The 17,315-nt window shown below is 53.0% G+C and overlaps 8 protein-coding genes across 8 annotated transcripts; 5 read left to right on the forward strand and 3 right to left on the reverse strand.

The window, feature by feature from the left end:
* Positions 1 to 124: 124 nt before the first annotated feature.
* A1O5_08971 (ubiquitin-conjugating enzyme E2 15) lies at positions 125 to 753 on the forward strand (the record flags this gene model as incomplete). The annotated part of the gene is made up of 3 exons (XM_007749551.1): positions 125 to 284; positions 343 to 479; positions 541 to 753. 3 exons carry the CDS (start codon positions 125 to 127, stop codon positions 751 to 753), a joined length of 510 nt encoding a protein of 169 aa, XP_007747741.1.
* Positions 754 to 1,739: 986 nt separating this feature from the next.
* A1O5_08972 (uncharacterized protein) lies at positions 1,740 to 3,001 on the forward strand (the record flags this gene model as incomplete). The annotated part of the gene is made up of 2 exons (XM_007749552.1): positions 1,740 to 1,913; positions 1,976 to 3,001. The coding sequence occupies 2 exons, from the start codon at positions 1,740 to 1,742 to the stop codon at positions 2,999 to 3,001; spliced, it is 1,200 nt and encodes a 399-aa protein (XP_007747742.1).
* A 772-nt stretch (positions 3,002 to 3,773) lies between these two features.
* On the forward strand, positions 3,774 to 4,763 carry A1O5_08973 (solute carrier family 25, member 46; the record flags this gene model as incomplete). Its single annotated transcript, XM_007749553.1, has 1 exon — positions 3,774 to 4,763. One exon carries the CDS (start codon positions 3,774 to 3,776, stop codon positions 4,761 to 4,763), a length of 990 nt encoding a protein of 329 aa, XP_007747743.1.
* A 1,389-nt stretch (positions 4,764 to 6,152) lies between these two features.
* Positions 6,153 to 6,745, forward strand: A1O5_08974 (AP-2 complex subunit sigma; the record flags this gene model as incomplete). Its single annotated transcript, XM_007749554.1, has 2 exons — positions 6,153 to 6,257; positions 6,353 to 6,745. 2 exons carry the CDS (start codon positions 6,153 to 6,155, stop codon positions 6,743 to 6,745), a joined length of 498 nt encoding a protein of 165 aa, XP_007747744.1.
* Positions 6,746 to 7,439: 694 nt separating this feature from the next.
* On the reverse strand, positions 7,440 to 8,348 carry A1O5_08975 (uncharacterized protein; the record flags this gene model as incomplete). Its single annotated transcript, XM_007749555.1, has 1 exon — positions 7,440 to 8,348. The coding sequence occupies one exon, from the start codon at positions 8,346 to 8,348 to the stop codon at positions 7,440 to 7,442; it is 909 nt and encodes a 302-aa protein (XP_007747745.1).
* A 1,217-nt stretch (positions 8,349 to 9,565) lies between these two features.
* A1O5_08976 (murein transglycosylase) lies at positions 9,566 to 11,148 on the reverse strand (the record flags this gene model as incomplete). The annotated part of the gene is made up of 2 exons (XM_007749556.1): positions 9,566 to 10,678; positions 10,729 to 11,148. The coding sequence occupies 2 exons, from the start codon at positions 11,146 to 11,148 to the stop codon at positions 9,566 to 9,568; spliced, it is 1,533 nt and encodes a 510-aa protein (XP_007747746.1).
* A 1,358-nt stretch (positions 11,149 to 12,506) lies between these two features.
* A1O5_08977 (uncharacterized protein) lies at positions 12,507 to 13,679 on the reverse strand (the record flags this gene model as incomplete). Its single annotated transcript, XM_007749557.1, has 2 exons — positions 12,507 to 13,369; positions 13,421 to 13,679. 2 exons carry the CDS (start codon positions 13,677 to 13,679, stop codon positions 12,507 to 12,509), a joined length of 1,122 nt encoding a protein of 373 aa, XP_007747747.1.
* A 2,010-nt stretch (positions 13,680 to 15,689) lies between these two features.
* On the forward strand, positions 15,690 to 17,083 carry A1O5_08978 (enolase; the record flags this gene model as incomplete). The annotated part of the gene is made up of 2 exons (XM_007749558.1): positions 15,690 to 16,073; positions 16,130 to 17,083. The coding sequence occupies 2 exons, from the start codon at positions 15,690 to 15,692 to the stop codon at positions 17,081 to 17,083; spliced, it is 1,338 nt and encodes a 445-aa protein (XP_007747748.1).
* Between the last annotated feature and the right edge of the window lie 232 nt (positions 17,084 to 17,315).

Consider the following 17,315-nt stretch of genomic DNA (forward strand, 5'->3'; position numbering starts at 1 on the left):
GTTCCGGCTCACGCTCCGCCACGCCGCCCTCGAGGCTGCTCTGGTCACGCGTATAGTACCTCCTGCTGTCCCTCAGTCCAGCCTGCGCCTAGACGAAAACCGCAGTCTGTGTCAATCTGCCAGTATGGCTTCCACTTCAGCGGCTGCTGTGCTCCTTGGTAGACAATTAAAACAGATGCAGTCGGACAAAGATATACCTGGGATCAGCTGTGGGCTGGTGGACAACAACGTCTTTCAGTGGGAAGTTATGCTCATGATCAACGACGACTGCAAATACTACGGCGGTGTGGATCTATTCTCCCCCACTGATCCTGAACACATGAATAGCTGACGATGGACCAGGAGGATTCTTTCGTGCCCGCCTGTCCTTCCCTCCAGAGTACCCTTTGATGCCTCCCAAAATGAAGTTCGAAACCCCCATCTTCCATCCCAACGTCTACCCGACCGGGGAAGTCTGTATCTCCATCCTGCACCCTCCGGTAAGTTGATCTCCCATCCAACCTCACCATACCAGCGCGGGCTAATGGGTCTCTTTCCTAGGAGGATGACCAATACGGATATGAATCTGCCGCTGAGCGATGGAGTCCCGTACAAAGCCCCGAGACGATCCTGATATCGGTCATCAGTATGTTGAGTTCCCCAAACGACGAGTCTCCAGCGAATGTGGATGCAGCCAAGATGTGGCGGGAAGATCCCAAAGGTTTCCGAAGAAAGTGTCAGCGGCTCGTCCGGGAAAGCTTAGGGGACGACTAAATATCGGGATGGAGGATCTACTTGGTATGATAGCGGCGTGGATTGCATCAGCACATTGGGACGGTAACATGTGGACGAGCTGCATGAGCATTCAGACATGGGCAGTTTGAGCTATAATTTTGCTGCGGGAGTTCTGAGCGTGGGAGTTGGCGGGATCGATTGCTTCTTGTGCCTTGAGAGATGAAGACATGATTGCATTGCAACGAACATGAAGGAGGGGAATTGGATCTGATCTGACATACCCAGTATTGATATGGACTGGTCGACAGGATGTTTCGCAGGAAGCCGACGTCAGCCTAGTGGCCACGCCTCGGCGTCAACGGGAATAGCCCGTGCGTGGTGTTGTGAGCTCTGGCGCCGACTAGGCGCTGCGGACATTAAACACGTTCACAGTTTTCCCCATGACCCAGTACAAGTTGGCCGGACAGGACAGAATGACTGAGGAGCGTCAGACGCGTGTTTCACTTCATGTGGCAAGGTGGGTTTCGTCGCAGCAGCCAGCTGCCAGTATACCATTTATGGAACAAGGGAGCCTAGGGGGGGCACGGGGGAGAACAAAATGACCAGAGTAGAGGTGAATGGTGAATGGTACCCCTTATTACATGGCTGTCCCATATCATCCGCCCTCGCCGCATAGGAAGCAACAATTATGGGATAATGGTACGAGGCACCCAAAGACACCGAGTGCTTCGTACTGGCGGTGGTGGCAGTGTTTTGTCGGCCGCAGGGGAAACGCGGCAGCCTGAGTGACACTGATTTGCTGCCTGCGGGGTCGGCGGAACATCTGATCCATCGGGATTGTTTCACCTTGTTCCCTTGTTCACCTAAGACACTCCCTGCGCTGAATAAAGACCATCCCATCAGCATCAGGCACCTCACGTCTCCCTCTATTCCTTTTACTCCCTCATTCTTTCTGCCCCTTCCTCCTCCCCCTCCCCCTCCCATTGTCGCCATCTATTGCTGCTTTCCCCCCATCTTTGCTCGCCATGAGTCTGTCTACCCATTTGGTTCGCCGTGGCTTCGACGTCGCCCACCATGGCATGGTCGCAGCCACAGCTGGGCCCGAGCAGCCAGGCGAGGGCGAGTCTCCTCAAGTCTCTCCCTTGGCCGCCCTGATCTTCCTCCTTTCTGGTCTGATTTGCGTTGGCCTTCTATTTTCCGTAAGTGTCTCTGCTGCTACTCTGCCGCTGGCGTTTAGGGACAACAACTAACGAGACCGAAGGTCGGTTATACTTACGGCCACTTGCTCCCGATTCTATGCATGGTTGAGAGCCCTGAGACCGAGGCCTACGTCCCGGTTGGCACGATTGAACCGACAGACCCTCCTGCCTACTCTGCAACCCCTGCACCCAAGCCCACAAACGGACAACCCGACGACCTCGAAGCCGACACAGAGGGCGATGCCGAAGTTCTCCTTGTCCGCAACAAGCCTTTTACGGCATCGATTCGCCAGACCATTCTGCACCTTCGAGCTCGAGCTGGCTACTGGTCTCGATTCCGGGGCTTGTCCATGTTCGTCGTCTGGAATATCATCTGTGGTGTCCTCATCTCCATCATTGCAACCATCTTCCCCAACCGACTGGGAGTTGCCTTTGCCGCCATCGTCGCCGAAACTGCCCTTGCCACCTGGCATATGGCCTGGGTACACATCGTCATTTCGGAGCCCAGCGAGAAGAGATGGTATAAGCGCATTCCCTCGATTCGAACCTGGCCCAAAATAGCCCCTGCCGTTGCTTTGTGGGCAACCACCCACCAGGTTGTATCAATTCTGCCTATGCTGGTTTGCGGCTCGTTTGGGTCGCTGAAGCATATGGACAATCCGCACTACCAGCCAGGCCGGAAAGATCTGTATGCTGTCGGCGGGCAGGGATTTCTAGGATTTTCCCTCATGGTTGCTCTATTCGTGCTCCTTCAGATTCCCGCCACCGTCACCTTGGTCCGCGTCGCAGCGTCAATGCTCCCGGAAGAAGATGAAACCATTGTTCCGTTTGACCGCACATTTGGCGGAAAAACCACACCTGCCATCATTGGTGGACAAGGCAAGATCGGGTTAGTCGAGGCGTGGAGAAGTTTCCCATGGGCTAGTCGAAAGCGATTGCTCAGGTTGATGGTCAAGGTGACGCTCATCTTCCTAGCTTGCTGGCTCCTCGCCACCATTGTCTTGGTCGCTGAGGCCCACATCTTGTTCGGGGACAAATTGGGAGAGATGATGAAGACGTTGCACGGCATTGCACGTGCTCACCATTGAATAGCAGCGTGACATGGATGCAGGATCTATTGCTTGGGATTTGCACTTGGCTGTCACTTTGATCATTGCATGAAAAATATGTACACTAAAGGGAAAGAGGCGTTGTCGTTGGCTCTGGAAAGCTGGGATAGCATGATGTCGGGCGTATTATATTTTGAGAGTTGGACTTTTTACAAATTCTGATGAGGGAGAATGCGAACGTACTGTACCCGGACACCGAGATTCGTCCAGACCATTATGCTAGCATCGGCTGGAGAACGAAAACATCTCGGGGCATCCGAGGGGCCTCCATAGATACACCCCACGGCTGGAGGGCACCGAGAGGCAAACCAAGGCCGAACCTCGGCTGGTTGCCCCGTGGCTTTTGAAACCTCCACAAGCTTGTGAAGGTCGGCGTTTTCTAGAGGCATGCGACGCTTGCCGCGTCCCTAACAATTTCATTCGGAGCGTGCAAAGTTCTCTTGGGGGGAGCGAATCTATATCTTTCAGCTTCAGTGGACAAGCCGTTGAACCTTGACTCCCAACGTCCTACCATGATATCACATCGCTAAATCCAGTCCCTCGCCCTTGACGCGACTGCACCTCCACCCGCCATTGACCTGCCCCTCCGACAAGCCTCTAGCCTCGCCCTCGCCGTTGATCCTTTCAATCACTCCGTCCGCCCGTTGCCTCCTGCCGCACCACCAGAAGAATAAGACGCAAAGACGAAGACTTGCCCTTCGACACGCAGACCTCAACCTCCTGCCCGTCTCTATAGCATCCCTTCTCCTCAATGGCACCAGCCACCATGCCGACGTCAATAGAGCAACTCCCCTCCACCGAGGAGGTCAAAGAGCAAGTCAAAGAGAGCGCCAAGGGTGCCTTCTCCGGTCTCCGGTCTCTCGTTGCCGGTGGAGTCGGCGGCGTCTGTGCTGTCGTCGTCGGGCACCCTTTCGACTTGGTCAAAGTCCGCCTGCAGACCGCCGACAAGGGAGTCTATTCGGGCGCGATCGATGTTGTGAAGAAAACTGTCGCTCGCGAGGGACTGGCGAGGGGCCTCTATGCAGGTGTCTCTGCTCCATTGGTGGGTGTCACGCCCATGTTTGCCGTCAGCTTCTGGGGATACGACATGGGGAAAAGGCTCGTGGACACGGTCACTACGGTGCCCGTCAAGAATAACATGCCCCAATATTCGATCGGGCAAATTTCCGCCGCGGGATTCTTCTCAGCCATACCCATGACGCTTATTACGGCGCCGTTTGAGCGTGTTAAAGTTCTACTGCAAATCCAAGGTCAAAAACACCTCGCGCCGGGCGAAAAACCCAAATACTCGGGTGGATTGGACGTCGTGCGGCAGCTATATAAAGAAGGAGGCATAAGATCCGTATTCAGGGGTAGCGCCATGACCCTTGCCCGAGATGGCCCCGGTTCCGCTGCATACTTTGCCGTCTACGAGTACGTCAAACGCAGCCTCTCTCCCAAGGACGCCGAGGGCAACGCGACAGGGGAATTAAGTCTGACGGCTGTCATGACCGCCGGCGCCTGTGCAGGTGTGGCTATGTGGATTCCTGTCTTCCCAGTCGATACGGTCAAAAGCAGGATACAGACTGCCGAGGGGAGGCCGACTATCGGTGGTGTCATTTCCCAAGTTTATAGAAGTGGTGGCATCAAAGCTTTCTTCCCAGGTTTCGGTCCGGCGTTGGCAAGAGCTATTCCAGCAAATGCGGCCACATTTGTGGGGGTCGAGTTGGCGCATAAGGCTATGAATTCAATGTTCGGTTGAGGGGATAGACTGAACAGGGGGCACAGTTTTGGATCAACAGCTTTGTTCAGGCCGTTCCGACTACCACTGCTTCGGGTTTGGCCTTCCCTATTCTCGGTGGGATCATGCATCCCGGTGTTGGAGGAGTTCTCTTTTCATGCATACATCGAATGAGGATAACAGCAGATGGTATGTACAACAACTGGGGTTTATTTGTCTACAGTCATCTTTTAGCTAGGTCTCCATTTGCGCAGATGGTGCTTCTAGAGCCTGGACGTCGGAATGGGGAATACTCTTGACACGCAACGGTCAGAGGTGTTCCAAATCGATACTAAGGGCAATCATCACCTGCCTCGCTCGCTAGATTCCAGAGACAGATGCTATCAGCTGGGGAGCAGCGGCAACCATCCGTCCATGTTGAGCACTGTGCCCTTGCACATGATGCGACACCCAAAGTTTGACGCCCACATTCTTCACATGACGATACAGCATCTACACCATCCGTCTGACCTCTCCCAACCTTCCCGAGTGGCTCCGCCGCGCAGCTTCATCCCAACTTCATTCTTCACCCTGCTCGGCGATCGTGTGAAAGAGTCATATCTAGCGTTGAACTGAGCAGGGCCAGCATCGATCGCGCTACCGCCGGGGCGTTGGCGGTTGGGATTTTCTTTGCCGACCTCAAGGAACCGGTGTACAGCTGCCCGGAAGGAGTTGTGCATTTTTGAGATGTAAGGCAGTCCTCGTCTATAGATATGGATTCGTTGCGGATTTCGAAGTGGATATGCAATGTGGGCGCAGAATCTGAAGTGTTGTTCTGATCGTTGATAGATATGTTGTATAGGACAGGTTATGGAGCCCAAGGACAGCAAGGGAAAGGCGAAACACGAATATATATACTCACATATGGAAAGCCGTTTGCCCATAGTTTTCCACACGGCCAAGTTGTGGGAGAAGCAAAATGAGTGACCGGTTCTTTCATTGCAATGATCATCACTGTAATCATCACAGTCTCTATGCCCTAACCTACCCCCACAGAAACAGGCTGATCCAGTGAGTGGTGACGAAACAGTGTAATAGTGACCACATATAGAGAAAGCGAGCGCGAATAATCACGCTGCGATGACTTCGTCGTACGCAGTCTTGAAGGTAGTAGCTCGTAAGAGTGACTCCATGCCCGCAAACCCAGGTCGAGAAGAGCGCAAAAAGGGCATTTGATGGCAGTGGCTGGGCAGTGTCGACTTTCACGAAAACGGGAAAGTACGATCTGACTCGGACTTGGCGGCGGACTTGGCGTCGGATAAGGCTGGGGACAAGGCTGGGACACGGCGACAACACACCAAGTACGAGGTACGGCATCAATTCATTTCCAGTCAATCTGCGTCTGCTTGAGCGTTGTTTGCATCTGCCAACATGGTTCTCTCCTTCATTCTCGTCCAGAATCGTCAGGGCAAAACGAGATTAGCCAAGTGGTACGCGCCTTACACTGACGAAGAGAAGGTGAAGCTGAAGGGCGAGGTAAGACAGTGTTCAACGCCACGACTATCACATTCAGTCTGCTCCGACTCCTCGAGCATGTTCATTTCACGCTGACTCCTTTGGACATTGTAAAGGTCCATCGACTCATCGCTCCCCGTGACCAGAAGTACCAATCCAACTTCGTCGAGTTCCGATCCGCGCCCTCTTCATCTGCCTCGACTTCCCACGCCCAACCCCTCGTCCGCCAGAACCTGTCCTCCACAAAGATTGTGTACCGGCGGTATGCAGGCCTGTTCTTCTGCGTCTGCGTTGACGCCAACGACAACGAGCTCGCCTACCTCGAAGCTATCCACTTCTTCGTCGAGGTGCTGGACCAATTCTTCGGCAACGTCTGCGAATTGGACCTCGTGTTCAACTTCTACAAGGTCTACGCCATTCTCGACGAGGTCTTCTTGGCCGGTGAAATCGAGGAGACGAGCAAACAGGTTGTTTTGACGAGACTGGAGCATTTGGACAAACTGGAGTGAGAGAGCGAGATCCGAGACAAAGCTCGAGACACACACGAGGAAAGGACACCACCGGTTACCGCAAAGCACTCTCTGGTCGGTCCCTTTAATCTGATATGATGTTACGTCGGCACCCTTCGCGTACCGCCCTGAAGGCGGGTTGTCAATCACGCGCAGTTCAAGCTTGAGCATTCAGTATGCTTTGCCAATTTTCCGAGGCTGGAACATCGAGTGCCAAATATGAATACTGCACGACGAACTTCTATCCTTCGACAAGAGTGCAGCATCCGAAGCTACACAACTATGACGAGTCATTCTTGGGATCTCATCCATACAAGCCAAACAGACGCCCGATTATACGGTTACCTGCTCGCAAAAAGCTCACCAAGCGCTCAAGCGGAGGGGCGGAGGGGCGGAGCTCGAATCCTGATTGATGGCAGAGGATGCACGTACTCCCCGCGAGAAAGTGTGTCGAAGATGAAGGATATGCGGCCGTGCCGAAGAAATTTCTATCCGAGTCAGGGGAAGGAGATCGTGTAGATTGAGTCTGGGGTGTGGACAAGTTGTCGCAGGAACAGAAGATGTCATGGCAGCAGCGCAATCTGCGAGGCCTGCATGTCGAGAGAACAAAATCGTCAATGCATGAGATTCGCAGCTCTTCCGCTTAGCAGGTGCCTGATCTGCCTTTTTGTATCTCGCCGATATTAATTCATCTTCATCTCTTGAGCGCCTGAAACCTCTTTGCCAAATCGTCCACAGTCGGCACGTTTCCAGGCACCGTTCCGGCACCTCCCCCAGGGGCGGCGCTCTTCCCTTTGGCCATTCCGGCAGATGGTGTGGACTTCGCATTGTTGACGCCCTTTCTGATCTCCCCTCCTCCAGGCAATTTGACCCTCGGGCTGAGATTGTCAGATGTCGCACCCGGGGGAGCTATTGAGACAGGACTTTTGGCCCCTCCAGGCTCCAAGCTCGACGGCGGTGTCGCATTCTGTAAAGTCCCAATATCGATTTTGTTCGGTCGGGACGGCGTAGCTGGGTTCGGTGGTGGTGGTGGTGCTCCGTCTGCAAGCAAAGGCAGCTCCTTCATGCCACCCCCCACGCCGTCATCATCATCTCCAGCATCCTCACCATCGACTTCTTTACTCAGTGCCTCCACTTGCTCTCCTTCCCTCTGCGGGGGCCAGTCCACTCCATACGTCCTTGCGATCTCCTCCAGATATGCCTGCACAAGCCTCGCACTCGGCGGATCGACTTTCAACTTGTCCACTACCCGAGTGGGCACGCAGTTGTCCTGGTTCTCATTTGCGCGGATCGCAAACTCCTTCCCGAACCGTTCGATCAGCATGCTTCGCACGATGGCCAGCTCTCGCACATCCCGCGGCAGCCTCGGCGCAGAGTAGATGATACTCGCTGCCGCCTCCTCCAAACCCGTGTCATCGCCCGCCTGTGCCGTGCCTTCCTTTATGTTCTTGTCCCTGACGTCCAACAGTCCCGCCCTGGCGAGAAGTAGTTCGGCATAGAGTTCCAAGATCTCCATCAGCTCCACGGTAATGTCGGTGTGGATGATGTTCTCGACGCGTATGCGCGCGGACGCCTCGCGGGACTGGGAGAGCAGCTCGGCCATCTCGCGGCGGGCCGACACGGAGAGGGCGGTGTCTTTCTTCTGTGCATTGCGGAGACGAGGGATGAGGAGGCGAAGGGTCGACTTTAATTTTATCTGCCGTGCAAATCGGTTAGTGAGAGGGAGACCTAGGTTGTTGGTATAATAATCTGACAATGGAGATAGAACGGCCAGCCAGAGGAGCCCCAATGTGCAACACCAAATCCTGAACCGAGTCCAAGAGACCACCACCAGCACGGCTAAACCTGGATTCTGGAGTAGATCTAGCCCGGGTCTAGGTAGAGACTCACCGTTTGAGGTGATGCCGCTGGCATGTTGAGTTAGCTGCGCGACCCGGTTCTATCGGTATCTGTTGAAGGGGCCTGGCTGGGGGTTCGGATTCGAAGACCGGTGCAGTATACGAAGTATGGGGGTACACCGATTCGCTGACTGGTTCTTTTCCTGTGGATCCAGAGTCGTATGTCTGGGCGATGTACTGTAGCAAGAAGAGAGAGGGTCGTCCGGGTGTGAAAGTGGTGGACGGATGGTGCAGTCCAATATGAAAGTGGGGGTTGTGTTATACGAACGATCACCAGGGACATGGAGCGGTGTGTCTGGAGAGCTGGGTTGGGCGAACCAGGCATTGTCCGCGCTAAAATGGAGACCCTGATAGGCACCTATATAGGGACATGTGTACATACTCGGTACAGTACATCTGTTTATCAACACAATTGATTAAGATCAACTATTTATATATTTATGTTCTCTCCAACCCAACACAGCCAAAGGTCAACACATTGCGCTACTCTTGAGCGATCAACTCTCCTCAAAGCCATCTCGATACTATGTCCCAACATGAACTCGCAACAAACAGACGTGGGCATCGTTAGAACAAGGTCTCCAAACCATAGATATTCTGAGCATGCGGTACCATCAACCAAAATCTCTCCCAGATGCGCAGGTGATCCGACTGCAAAAATGCGTGGTTGACGTAGCTGCGTGCCCCTTGCCGGCATTACCAGAATGATACGGACATGAAAGTATGTTCACTCAGTGCAAAAGACAGAAAAGCTCTCGATCGAAAATATCCAGGAAGAAGTGAAAAGAATGTGATCAGGTCGTCCAGCCGAGTCAATCCTCGAATCAGGTCTGCAAGACCAGCTGCGCTAGCGTTCAAGTCCCCCATAACAAAAACTCGGAGCTCTTCTGCTTTGCGGTTCCATACCACAGATTGTCCCGAGCTATGCTGGTGTCATAGTGACAGCCACGTAAACGGCTAACGCCGAGAACAGGCTGACCACAGAGAGTTGGAATGTCGAGGCGCCACCAGTGGCGGGCGAGAGCGGAGCAAACGATGACGATGATGGCCCGGACGGTATTGCTGTGGCTTCGACGGTTGTATCGCTGGCTCCATCGCTAGCCCCTGTCGGTGCTGCGTACGTGGTGTAGTTGAACAACGAGTAATAAGGTGAGTGAGTTGGTAGTCTGTAGGGGTGATTAGTTGCGGTAGTAGACCCAGTCCATGCTGATACTGTAGGAGCAGAGCTTGTTGTTATGACCGACGACGAGGTCCAGGACCAAGTCGATTCGGTTGAAGTGGTCGGCGCTCCGCTGGATGATGACTGAGATGAAGCCGTGGGTGACTGCCACGAGCTGGTACTTTGAAAGAACTGTCCTCCATTCTTACCACCCGAGGATGATGACGATGAATAGCCGCCATTGCCGCCACTGTCGCTGCTATCGCCGCCGGCATTGAAGACCACAAAGTTGGCGCTCGAACCCTTTGCAACCGTTACGACGCAGAAAGCACCACCACCTGCCCCGATGCTCGAGTCGCCGGTCATTTCATTGACCTTGTTTTGAGACGGATCGATTGCGCACGGAAGGCCTGCGCAGCCGCCATTGGGACAGTCAATTTTCACGCCCCAATCTGGCATTTGATTGCGGAAAGGAGTGGCCGGTTCGAGGTAGATGGGATTCCACCCGAGCTTGATGAAGGTATTCCCGGAGGAATCGACGTTGGCTCCGGCAACGTATGGGGACCAATTACCATAAGGATTGGTGTTGGTACCCCATACGCAAGCTTGATCAGTATCGATACCCGGGGGGTTAATGTAATAGTGCGCAGCGGTCTCGCACCAATAGCTGGGATCTGGTACTGCGATTGTGGCGAAACCGGTGACGGACGTGGGAATCAACATGGCTTCATTTCCTGGAAGCACCGTCTGGCAGAATGCCACAACCCCGCCTGCATTGTTCTGGACGCCGATGTTGCTACTGGTGGCCTGGCAATATGGTTTGTTGGGAAATGGTTTCTGTATGTTGCCGTTTTGGTCGCAGTACAATCCGCCGTTCTGAACTTGGTCAGCACAATTGGGGGTAGTTCTCAGACGTGGGAACTAACCATTGACTTGGGATATGAGTAGGATGTCGCACTGGGATCCCATTGCACAGACACTTGACCAGCTGGGCAAGCGTACGGGCAATAGGTCCCCGGCGTGCACTGCTGGTTTGGGCTCATAGCCCACCCTCCATTCTCATCTCCTGGGGTGACCGGAACCAATCCAGCATCTGTGGGAAACGCGCATTGTGCTTGCCGCTTCTCCAAGCTGGCCGGAGGTGCTGGACTTTCCGAAACCGATCTTATTTCAATCCCTTGCTCTCCAGCTTCAATTGTTGACCTGGTGGCCAGTTCACGATTTGCGCGGTGTCGTTTGTGGAGAACTTCGAGGTGCTCATGGATGCCGTTGTGTTTTGCACTGGCGAGAGAAGCGATGAGAAGGAGTAGAGCGCTTGCGCTCGACGTGATTGTCCGTTTCCGCATGGTTCTTTGCGTTCAGCGAGTTCTGCGCTATAATTGTTGTCGCATGAGCGTCGCCTCGCGACGCTTGGGAGTGTTCTGTATCGCCAATGTGGACTCGTAAAAGAGTGACTAGGGTCAGTCAGTTGTTTTGGTAAGGAACGTGGGTGCTCGCAGAGCGTGCAACAGCGAAAGACGACAAACAACGATCCCGGCGACAACGAACGCAGAAACAAAAACAGACTGAAAGACAGAATCACTATCGAAGAGAAGGAATCCAAGGTCCAGTAAACAGTAAAGGAGATGCAGATCAAGCTCAGGAAGGGCAAATTGCCTGGTGACGATGGGCAAGCCGGGGGCAGGGCCAGTCTGGGAGCCATGCAAGGCTGGCGCATTGTTGGTCCACTGAGCAGATCCAGATAGCTTGGAGAAGGCCCACAGTTAGCACTGTTTGTTTTGTGAATGGGGAAAGGCCAGGGATGCTAACCTCCCATCGCGTCCAGCCCCAGTCCACTTTGGAACAATGTCAATCTCACAGCGCGAATCAGAAATCCTCCGACTTGAGGTTAATGCTGGGGCTCGATAGGGTAATGTCCGTGGGTGAGCTGGCTTATCGAATCGTCACAGGGAAGTCAATCAGAGGCACATCTCGCCTGTTGCCCGTTGCCGTGTGATGCAGCTCGGTTCCTGCTTGGAATGCTGGAGGGGCAATCTCGTTGAATTTTAGTCAATTCCAGTCCCAAGTAAGTCGATGCTCTCTCCCCAGTCCAGGTCTTGGAAGAAGGTCTTTGCTCAGGGACGAGACTGGTCGAGGACATGCTCGCTCTTTCGCGTAGGTAGGTAGGTAGCTCTTAGTTCCACGAAAGTTGAAACCTTCTACCTGGAGGACTGTTTGACTTTGCTACCATGGTTCTGCAGAGATTCGACGACCCACAAGTTTGATAGGTTCAGCAGCGAAAGACATGCCCCTTGTTTTGGTTGATCGTTGCCGGGGTCGGGGATTAAAATTGGAGCGTGTTTGCGCCACGGCTGTCGGTCCAGCCACCTTTGAGCCCATAAGCGTGAACAGATGATGTACTGGGCACTCGGTACGAGGGTCTCACGCAAAGTGATTCTCTAAGCGCCGCAAGATGCGCATCATTGACTGAAGATGTCGGGCCGGGCCAGATGACATGTTGGTTTTATTACCGAGCAAAAATACCGAGTAGCTGTTCGCTGTTGGGACAAATGGGCACCAAGTGGAAGAGAAAGGTCGCGTTTCGGCGTCAAACCATCAACCAGGGCACGTGACATCTCTTGTTGCTTCACCAAATGAGGGCTTAATCAGTCCATCACAATGCTGAACCACTCAAAACAGACGACATCAAGACCTCGTACAAAGCTCAAGACATGGGACCGGGCAGGTCCTTCCAAGCTGAATTGTCTCCAAACCCTTTCCAGCCCCAACAGATGCAATAATGCTTTGCAAGAAGCACAAACTCCTCTACCTCGTCCATCCACTCCAACCCTTCCACACGTTCCTTCTCCTCTGGGGCTACCCATCGTTGCCAGATGAAGTCTATGTCAGCCGCTTCTGCACCTCCGCTAGGGCCGGCCCCGTCTTCCCTAAAGCCATGCGTCCTCAACCTTGTTCTCTGTTCGTCCAGACCAGCATATTTCTCCAGAGTCCGCAGTTGGATCCCTCGACTCATCAGATTGCTTACCATGGTCTTTCCAAACGAGTCATGGGGGCGGATAGGCTCGTAGATGGCAATGGCTAGTGGCGTCGTTTCCGGAAATAGCTGTGAGAAGTAGTGCAACACCGCATCAGCGCCCTCCGGCGGCAGGTACACGAGACAGCACTCGGAAATTATCAACGTGGGAAGGGTCATGTCCACGCCGGTCAACAAGGTCTCCTTCTGTGAGAGGTGCCGGAGGTCCTGAGGATGGACGACGTAGTCGGAGGACATGAAGGCAGCCGCGTCGTGGGAAAGCTGAACGTCGGCTCCACGCATGTCGACCTCAGCAAATTGCTTCGCGGCTGCTTCAAAGCCTGGGCTGCGCAATTGGGCGATCTTTCGTCTCGTGTTCGCCTCGAAGTCGAGTTCATGGTAGATCACGTCACGTTTTCGACGTTTCTGCCTCAACCGAAAATACCTGGTGTCACTGCCGGCGCCCAGGGAGATGATCTGCTTGCGTCCCTCCCCGGCAGAAGCCAGAAAGGTATCGACGATACGATCAATGCAGGTTGTCCTGACGTAAGTTCCTGCAGACGGTAAATGGAGAACTCGGATCATTTTTGCGGACAGAGGCCTACCTCTGTTCATGAGCGGCAGCCGTCTTGACACGGGGGCTCCAGTGTGCAACAGGGCAGAGAATGGATCCTCGAGATAACCAGCATCCACAGCGCTTTGCCGAGAAGTGGCAGCATCGTTATCGGTGTGTTGAACAATTTCATCGTGATGAAGCTGGTTGCAACCACCAGCATGTGGTCCGTGATCTACTCGACCTCTCCCTCGTCCACGGTGGCCTCCTCTGCGAAGGGAGTTCAAATTTGGGATCGCTGGTGCAGACATGGTTGCAAAATGCAGCAGGGCTTTCCCGCATCAACGAGATGCAAGTGCGCGGGCAATGCATGAAAGTGTCAGGCGATCGGATGGGAACGTACTGGGTACGAGTTCCTACCTCGTCGTACAAGGGCGAGTAGGATCCGTAGGCGGTAATTTTGCCGATATGTGAAAGACTTGGCTGTGGCTGCTATGACGCCATTGCTCATCTGCTGAAAAGGGGCATAAAAGGGGCATAAAGGGGTGGCCTAAAGAGATCCATCGCCATTGATTGCTTCTATCTTCAGCTTCTCAATTCACCAGTCTCTTCGTACTGTAGCTGCAAGTAACCATGACCCTAATATGCCATGGATCATGGAGGTAGACCAAGAAGGAAGATGCAGAAATATGGCAGAGGGCGCAATTCTCACCTGCTGGACACTTCACACTTAGACGTACTGAAGAACAAGGTGCAATTTTTGTCGTCGGTATTTATCTGCGAAGCGCTCAGCCTGAGCCGGTGGAATTCTGACCATGAAATATTCGTGGCTGGCATGCGAGGTGTGTCGAAATATTTGTACATGCCAAATGCCAGTGTACTCAGTGGTGAATCCTGGCCTCTCCAAAGACCATTTCTGTTTCCAGACCCAAGCACCTAGAGCTAGCTCTGGGTGAGAGTCCTGAGTCCTGATTCTCGAGCATACTGTACTTGAAGTGGGTTCAAAGCCTAACAAGGCCCCCCGAGCCACGTTCATGTTGTGAAGATGACTTGATAAGCGAGCCAGTGTAGCATCGCACCGTGGTCGCGACAAGGCTGACCGGCACAAACGTCTTTGTCTCTTTCTTTCCGCTCTGGAAACATTCAATACGGCATTTTTTTGGGGATGATTTGGTATTCCGTTCCCCACGATGTTCAGGACAGAAGAAGCAACACGGGAGCACGCGTGGGCCTGGACTTCCCTCCCATATTCTACAGCAAAACCAAAAATCCATTAGAACCTGAGCACACGACGGACGGACGGACAGCCGATGGGTTCGTTGAAAACACCGTCGACTTGCCGGATTTCGGGTGTTCGACTCAAAAGCCATCATGTTGACCCCGTTCAAGTTCGAGGAGTCCGAGCCGCTGGTCATGTACCGCGATGCGTAAGTGATAAAACTTCCAACTCTGCCGCTTCAAACTATGATCCTTCATATTTTGCCTTTGGCTGAACATCGGTTTCCAGTCCTTCGGTAAGAGATCCCGCCGCGGTGGCCGTGGGTTCAAGACCGGCTTTCCATACTTCGCTCACGGGGCAACCTGAGATCGTTTTCCCAAGCAAGTCTAAAGTCAACAGCCGATTGATCCAGAGAGAAAAAAACTCCCAATCGGATTTAACCGATGGATCACATAGTTGGCCGACTCGGTGTCAAATCTTTGTCAGCGGCGTAGAAGAGTACTACAAAGTCATGGCCTCGATTATTGGCCGGAGAGGTAATTGGGCTTGCGCCGCCCAAAAGTTCTGATTTTAACAGGGAAATCCCCCTGAGACTACCTTGCTTGGGGATGTCTGTGCTGGCATATGATTTAGCTTTCTCTATATTTTATAGACACGGATGCAGAGATCACCAAGATTACCTAAGAGATCCTCGTCAAAGCCGATATCCCGAACGTGGTCAAAACCGGCCGTGTTCACTACGCTTCCACAGATTTTACCCTAGTTCCTCGTGCTCCGAGGCAGCTGAGGTTGTTTGTCCACATTACCATCATCAGGAGATCTCTCTTCTCGCTTGTCATAATGCTATCAGTCCCAAAAACCTGGATCTGGGAAGCGCAATGCTATTGAAGAATATTCCCGACCGGGCCGTAATAGCCGAGTCGGATCGAAATAAATCATGAGATGGTACCTTAATATCTCCTTTTACAAGGTATTGCGGTGTCTTGATTCCCAGCATCCGTAGGAATCCGCAGGTATTTATTCGCAATTAGATTGTTGTGTTCATCGTCTCTCGTTCTGAAATCAACTATAGATAAAATAATTCCTGGATTCGTTTGAAGCTATGACGACTTTGCTAACATCTGTTACAGCCTCTCAACGGCTAGACTCCCGAGGAAAGCCTACTGTTCAGGTCGAAGTACGAACCGTCGATGGGACATTCCGCGCGATTGTGCCGTCAGGGGCGTCCAAAGGAGATTACGAAGCAGTCGAAAAACGAGATGGCGGCAAGGCATTTGGAGGAAATGGTGTGCTCGAGGCAGTAAAGAACGTCGGGGAAATCATTGGCCCTGCGCTCATAGCTCAAAGATTTGATCTGGGAATGGGATTGAAAGAGTTAGACTACTTCATGGTCGGCCTGGATGGGTCCTCGGACAAAAGTAACTTGGGTGCGAATGCTATCCTTGGTGTTAGTATGGCCTGTGCGAGGGCATGTGCGGCGGCAAAGGTAGGCCATGAGGATGATTGTTCCTTTCGAATAATACCTAACAGATCTCTGTTAAGAATATTCCTCTGTACGAATTTCTGGCACGCGAAACTCGATTACGCCGGCAGGGTTTTGTTATGCCGGTACCATTCTTGAATGTTCTCAACGGAGGCGTCCACTCTGGGAATCCGATGGCATTCCAGGAATTTATGATTGCACCAACGGGAGCCTCCTCCTTCGCTCAAGGTATCCAGTGGGCGGCTGAGGTGTATCAAGAATTGAAATCAATCGTCGCCAAAACTTTCGGCAAAGCCGCAATTGGCATTGGCGACGAGGGGGGATTCGCACCGCCTATTTCTCAGCCTCATGAAGCGTTGGATCTTATAATGGCCGCTGTCAAGTCCGCTGGGTACGAGGGACGTTTCAAGATTGGAATCGACCCAGCCTCAACGGAGTTTTTCACGGAGGGTGAATATGACCTGGGCTTCAAATCTGGCGAGCCTAGGAAGCTATCCAGCACACAATTGATGGAGTTGTTCCAGGGTCTGGTTGGCAAATATCCCATTGCGCTGTTGGAAGACCCTTTTGCCCAAGATGACTGGGATTCCTGGAGCGCTTTTAACAAGATCTGCAAAGGCAGTGCTGTCGAGCTTGTGGGTGACGACCTCCTGGCCACCAACATCAGGCGTATAGATAAGGCTTCAAAGGCTGATGCATGCAATTCGCTGCTCCTGAAGGTGAACCAGATCGGAACAGTGAGTGAAGCCATCTCCGCTGCAGAAAGAGCATACGAGCTCGGGTGGTCTGTTTTTGTGTCTCATCGATCCGGAGAGACCACGGACGATTTTATCGCTGACCTGGCAGTCGGCATCGGCTGTGGCCACTTGAAATCTGGTGCACCATGTCGAGGAGAAAGGGTGGCGAAGTACAATCGCCTTATGGATATCGAAGAGGAGTTGGAGGCGAAGAAGACGAGCTGTTCGTATGCTGGAGAGGCATTCAGGTATGCTCATACCAACACCAAGGGCTGAACCTTTCTCCCTGTAGAGATGAGATTAGTGGATTGCCATGCCTTCCAATGTCTTTGTTGGATGGGAATAGTGGTTATGGGATAGTTCAATCCAGACAATTCGACGAAAGAAAGGAGCGGATGAAAAGATAATCGAAGAGTTGAATGTGCTTCTCTCTCGGTACGCTAGATAGCATTCGCACCGAACGTTAGCTTTGGAATCGCAAAATAAAGCTACCAACACCCACAATCTT

Source organism: Cladophialophora psammophila (genome assembly GCF_000585535.1).
Source record: "Cladophialophora psammophila CBS 110553 chromosome Unknown aczJe-supercont1.15, whole genome shotgun sequence".
Lineage (NCBI taxonomy): Eukaryota > Fungi > Ascomycota > Eurotiomycetes > Chaetothyriales > Herpotrichiellaceae > Cladophialophora > Cladophialophora psammophila.